General features: G+C 40.8%; 1 protein-coding gene across 2 annotated transcripts in view; it reads left to right on the top strand.

Annotated features, from left to right (window-relative positions):
- rxraa (retinoid X receptor, alpha a) overlaps positions 1-4734 on the top strand; it is a 124167-nt gene extending 119433 nt beyond the window's left edge. For both annotated transcript variants that reach the window (XM_050053169.1, XM_050053170.1), the window contains exon 11: positions 722-4734. In XM_050053169.1, coding sequence (XP_049909126.1) covers positions 722-869 — 148 coding nt within the window. In that variant the 3' untranslated portion in view covers positions 870-4734. The remainder of the gene's footprint in view (positions 1-721) is intronic.
- Positions 4735-6685: the final 1951 nt, after the last annotated feature.

Here is a 6685-nt window from a genome sequence, read left to right on the forward strand (position 1 = left end):
CGTACAACCACTCAAAGTGTTCTTACAATACATGTCACATTTAACTGACAGTCGCACACTGGTGGCTGAGGATAACCTACACCTGCCACCTACTCAGCACTCCCACACCAATGAAATAACCATTGGGAGCAATTTTGGGTTCAGTATTTTGCCCAAGGATACTTAGACAATGGAACTGGAGGAGCTGGAGGTCTAAGCACCGACGACCCGTTCTACCTCTGAGCCACAGCTGCCCCATTACTGGGGCCCAAAAGCTGGGTAAACTGGTCGCCAGTGGGTGTTACAGAAGCTCACATCACAACAACAACACAACAACATGACAAGTGACAATACAATGAATTGAAATAAAAATAGACATCTGAAACATTATTAAACAGATCAGTATGTTGTAAGTGTTTTTAGCATTAGAATGGCGATTTTAGTGGCAATTTTAATGAATTGTTGGGTCCATAAAATATCTCTCTTGCCTCTGACATGCACTGAGCCGGGTCTGTAACATCTCGGGCACAGATGGGTACGGTCATATGTATTCTTTTAAGGAACTTGGAAGGAATTTCCCAAGTAGACTCAGGTCCACCTCTGCCATATGTATATGTGGCAGGCATAAGTTTGTTCTGAGATTGTTTTGCCTCAGGATCATCTCCCCCGTCCCCTCCTCTTCTTGTCAGATGTACAGTGCTATTTTGGTCTTGCATCTAATTTGAGTCTTGTGTTGTGACAGATTTGCCAAACTGTTGCTGCGGTTACCAGCGCTTCGCTCCATCGGCCTCAAGTGTCTGGAGCACTTGTTCTTCTTCAAGCTCATCGGCGACACGCCCATCGACACGTTCCTCATGGAGATGCTAGAAGCCCCGCATCAAATGACATAATAGCAGAGAGGGTTGAGCCCTCCTCACCCTCTCCCTCCCCCCCTCAAACCCCAACATCTCCCACCAGCCCTGGATCGGGAGCAGGGTCCTTTTTGAAATCCCGTCTCCAGCAAGGGACAGATCACATGACGATTTTTGGATGGAGAACCTCTCCCTTCCTCCCATCCCTCCCTACCCCCTCTCCCTTTGATGTGTTTCAAAACAATGAATTCATCATGTCTATGGGTCTGTTTTATACCTTGTAAAAATATATAAATAAGAAATATATATATATATGAAAATCACACGGCAACACGAGTGACAACAGCGGACTGAAATAAGGTCGGACAGAGGACAAAAGAAACGAATTGAGCCATCGTCTTCATCCTTGCTTTTCCTACACCTTGACGAGAAAAAGCAGAGATGATCAGGTTTTAACACCAACAGTTATGCTTGCAGGTATTTTGAAAAAAAAAAAGAAACAAAAAAAATAAATAACGGCGGTGATGTCATATTTTGGACACTCAGCGTTGTGATCGGGACAATCGTGGACTGGGAGAGCCTCGGGCTGTCTAGACTTGGACCTGAGCCCTCTCTCGCTCTTTCAGGACTGAACTTACTTCGGGGAGGGACGGTGGGGGGACGGTAACGTCTGCTTCAAGGAACTCGTCTGTTCTGCCTGACTCGACTGAACACGTCAAGTCTTGCACTAGCTGTTTTTCAAGTGTGAGCTTTCTGGAGTAGAACTCAGAGGTGGGTTAACATGACTGCAAGTGCTCAAAAACCTCAGGTCTCTGCCCAATTCCAACAAATACAACCATGTCTTACTCTATTAGCACTGTGCAACACCGGGGAGGACGACGTGTTAGTTCACTAATCAGCCCTTCAGTTAATGTTAATCGATTGGACGAGAGTTGGGACAGCTTGTTATGTACAATCTGTGCGGGCCCTCTGCACACATGAAGATGCAGGCTGTTGTCAAGTAGCCACACATTAGCTTTATGCTACATGATGCTCTGAACGGCTACCAGCAGGCGCAGAAACAACCTCTGTCATCCTATTTTAAACATTTGGCCTTTGTTACAACCTCACAGGTGATCACATCGAACGTGGACGGCTAGAAATTGAGTGCACGGTCTCATCTGTGGGGAAACGTCGTCGTTTCGCCAGTCTCTGAGCTCCTTTTTTGTCCCTTCTCCAACCTCTCCGCTTCTCATTTCATGTGAATTTCAGCACACCATTTACACCTCCACACTCAGAAATCCCTCCGCCTCCACGCGGCGGGTATTACAGTAGCTTTTTCAAGACACCTCATATCTACTTGTACAGAAAGTTACAACCATATACAGTATTGACGTTATTTTCAGTTTTGATTTTAACAACAGCAATGCACAATTACCTCTGTTTCCATCCCTCCGACCTTCAGTTCTTGACATCCATTGAACCATCCACAGTGTGCGGGAGAAGTGCTCGCCGTCGCAGCAGAGCCATTATTTGTTTATTTGTTTGTTACTTGGCACTTAACCTCATGACAGCGGAGTCGGGTTCCTAAACGGAGAGCTGATGTTGATGTAACCGACCTCTGAGGTGGAATTTGGCCCAGGCTCCATCAGGGACGCCCCAGTTGTTTTCCTCCTCAGAGGGACACACACACACTTGCTCTCTCTGCACTTCTCTGGACAACCAAGTGTCATACAAGTTGAACTGAAATGTTAGCTATCTCCATGTTATGTATAAATATGCTTTATGCCCATATTCTGCTTATTCTGTCCCTCCTCCTATCCTTTTCTCTAAATGCTGCAGCTGCTGCAAAACTATGCATTGAGTGCATTTCCAAAGATTGTCTACAGAGCGGGTGCATGTTAGTATGGCTTATTTAGGTTATATCCCCACTATTCAGAAAGGTAATAGTCATTTTATACTGGTTTATTCAGCCCTCAGTCGAAAGTGTGTTATGGAAAAGTGGAGCATAGCAGAGTTTAAGGACATTGAATCAAGAATTGCCTTTCTATATCTGCTTATTCACCACTATTTCATAAACACGTTGACATTATCTGGACCTTAAAAAAAAAACGAGCACTGTGTTTTCATCATTCTGTGACAAACTGAAATGATTAATGGTCTTAAGTGTATGGTGTCCTGAGTGTGCCACTTCAACAATCATTTTCCAGGGTTTATCAGTAATTCATAATCTTCATCGAGATCTGATGTGTGATTGAAGTGTTCCCTTAAATTAATTTTATTTTTTGATTTTCTTTTATTAACATATGCTCAAATTACAAAAAAAAAGTGTCAGGCTTCCATTCATGCATTTGAAAATATTATTTTAGAAAGAAAAAAGTAAGTAAAGGGACGAAGATACTTATCCAAAAACATACGAAAAAAGGGAGGGAAAAAAACAACAACCAAAAAATAAAATTTAAAAATAAAAAACACACACATGCAAAGACAAAAATATTTAAATTAAATACAATGAAGGTGTACTAAAATTAAATCTTAGGACATTTTGTAGCACAAACATATACATTTTTTTATTAATAAATTCACGAATGGATCAGAAATGGTCAAAGTTGATAAAGAAAAACAAGAAATTGTTCAGGATCAATCCCCCACCCCTATTTGGTTCTTCATTTTTTGCCATTTATTTGAATATAACAGATCACCAAAGTCAACATGAAAATTTAAGTTGAGGTTGGTCCAGCAAGAGTTGCATCCCTGTGTTCCCTTAATTTTTTTAGCGGTGTGTATCACTATGAATCTGCTAATTCCAGTTTGTGATTGCTTTGATTTAAAGTGTCACTCAAAAATAAAGTCCGACTCTCGGAGCAGCAGCAGGAGCTTTGATCCGCCCTTAAAGCTAATTTTATTTGTCAGTATATTCAAATGTTAATAATTAAGTAAGGAAAAGTCTTTAATTGTTCTAGTGGCACTGTCAGGACTCCATATCCTGTTGACACCAATGACCGTGTATCATTTTATTTTAAACCATGATTTGGGTCCAGTTTCACAGAAGGGGTTAACTTTGCAAATGTTAATCCACCTCTGTGAAACTGATCCCCAGGTGCCCAATGATTTCTTTCCTTATGAGGAAAAACAAAGAATGGGTTCCGTTGCCAGCTCTGAAATGTCACATACTGTACACTCGCCACAAGCAGGACGACACCAGTCACTCTTAGAGAGCAATTTGAGTAAGGACAGTGAGGGATGTGGCGGCTATTGAAGAGCTGCGAGCTCCCTCTAGTGGAAGAGAAGCAGCGTTGCAACATTACTTGAATTTTTCTACAAGTATTTAATCAGACAAAAAAAAGATGGCACTTTCTCGCTGCGCTATTATCATCAGTGTTTGTTTCGATAAGACAAAACCTCAGTGTCTGTGCTTGTTAAAACTGAAAAGAAGAAGAAGAAGCAATAACTTCAGTATGACCTATTGGCTTGTGGTTTTATTCACGTAACAATTTCAGTGAGGTGGCCTGTATTATTACAAACTATCCAGGTGACAGTATTGACTGCCAGTTTGAGCTCAGTTTACAGTATTTATATTCTGGAAGAATTATACGTGTTTGTCTGTTAAAACAAAAGAAATCTTAATTTGTTTCAATGTGAGCGTTACGGCAAAGAGAAGCTTTACTCTTTTTGTAAGACTGGGCTAAATCTGCTGATTTTTTTTAAAGGAACGTTGCAGAATTTAACCAAGAAAAGCAGATATTAATGAAGCAAATGTTTGTTTCTTGACTGGGTGACCCAATTTTAAAATGATTAACCTCCTGCTCCCTTAAGTCTGATGTCTCCTCCTCTTAGTTTACTGTGATTGGTGATTGCAGGTCTCTTAAAGCCATAAATTGGATGATGTGAGCTCGCACCCCCCCCCCCCCCCCCGCCCCGCCCCTGCAGGAAATAGACAGACAAGGATCTTTTTGACGAGATAAAGAAAGGATCACCTACATGAAATGATCACCTACATGAATGCTTTATAACATAAAGCTATATTTTGTTAATATGTATATGTGTATATATTTATAAATATATATCGACAGATCTGTTCCTTGAGTATTTCCAATATTGAAAGAGGGAGACAAGTCTTTCAGACCAAACTGTTCCACACGGTAAGACTCAGAGTTTTATGGTGTTTTTTTCCATACATATCTGAGGGGGTTTTTTTTGCATTTCGATCATAACTTTATAAAAAAAAAAAAAATCAATCCTGATCAACCAGCAGAATCGCAGCAGTTTTAAACTCAAAAGAACCAGCTTCTAAGCAGTTTATGGGACCTCAAAAAACCATGAAACAGAAAAAAAAAAGAAAAGGTTAAGACTTTAAACCCTCCAAAATGTATGTGTTGCTTGGCAATTGTATGTTCAAACAGTGTAATCAGGAAAAAGCTGAGCTTGTGACACAATCACTGCTTTCTTTGTTGCATAGACGGTAAAATGTTCAAGTAAGAAAAAAAGAAAAGAAAAAAAAAACACTTGGAAAAAGATCTATTTTTGTACAAAGGTAATTTTATCCCTTGCTTGTGTACTCTGTTCTTTCCCCCTTTTTCTTCTGCGGGCTGTTGTATACGTTGTGGAAAAGCTTATTCAGCGAGGCAATTTTCAGATTGAAAATTTTAAGCTGCGAGGAATTGTTGGCTTCGGCACCTCAGTAACTGTGTCGCCTTTTTACTTTGCCATTTTTCAACCTGTCGCTGCAATGATGGGAATGTCTTCTTTCATTATATTTTTGTCGATTTTTAAAAGGAGATGGAATTTTGTCATCTGTTCTTTGTGGGTTGTTCTCTGATGTTCTATCTTTCATGGACAGAAAAAAAAGGTTATTAAAAAAACTCAAAGTGAGCTCGACTGATGGCGGATGATTCTGTGTAATGTTCAAAGTGCACGTTAAAGGAATAGTGTGGATGTTTTTGAAGTGGGGTCGCATGAGGTCACATATCCATAGTGAGTTTATGACATACAGTAGATGTCAGTCAGCACGCCCCCAGTTTGGAGAAGCAGACTGGAGTCCGACACGGAAGCGAAGCAATGTGCTGCTGTGGATGGGGTCCACAACAAAACATATTTTAGTCACTTAAAAAAGAAGTCCTACTTTAAGAAATCAGTATTAGTTTAAGTGTATACCACATTTTTACCTTTCCATCAGACAGCAATTTCCGAAAGAAAGCTTCCTCTCTTCCAAACCAGACTCCATTGATAAAATCATGAATTTAACATCACTGAACACAGACACTGCTGGTCCACTGCTGCCTCCATCAGTTAAGTTGTTTGTCTTGCTGTATGACTGTGGTGTTTAAAAGGGTTCGTTTGGATTCGCCAAAGTCACACAACAACACAAACTAAGTGATCAAGGTAGACCAGCAGCTCCTGTGTTCAGTGAGCTAAAATTACTGTTTTTGTCAATGGAGTTTGGTGGCTTTGATGAGAGCATAGATGGGGAACTGAAGCTGTCTGCGGCAAGGTAAAGCAGTGAACATATCCTTAACGTAGTGTACACTTCAACCAATGGCCAACCAAGCTGTTAACAGCTTTAGTTGCTCATCCATGCTCTCCTGAGAACCACCAGACTCCATTGACAAAAACAGCAATTTTAGCTTGATGAACACAGGAGCTGCTGGGCTATCGCTACTTAGTTTGTGAAGTAGTGTGACTTTGGTGAATCCAGACTAACCCTTCTGAATGCCAAAGCCACTCAATGACACAAACAAAATAAATATCTGAGGCAGTGGTAGACCAGCAGCTCCTGTGCTCAGCAGTGTTAAATCACTGTTTTTCTCAATGGAGTCTGGCTTGGGAGAGAGCAATGTAACAGCTTCATTTTCCCATTGGAAATCACTGTCTGACGT

The sequence above is a fragment of the Epinephelus moara genome, chromosome 9 (genome assembly GCF_006386435.1).
Source record: "Epinephelus moara isolate mb chromosome 9, YSFRI_EMoa_1.0, whole genome shotgun sequence".
Lineage (NCBI taxonomy): Eukaryota > Metazoa > Chordata > Actinopteri > Perciformes > Serranidae > Epinephelus > Epinephelus moara.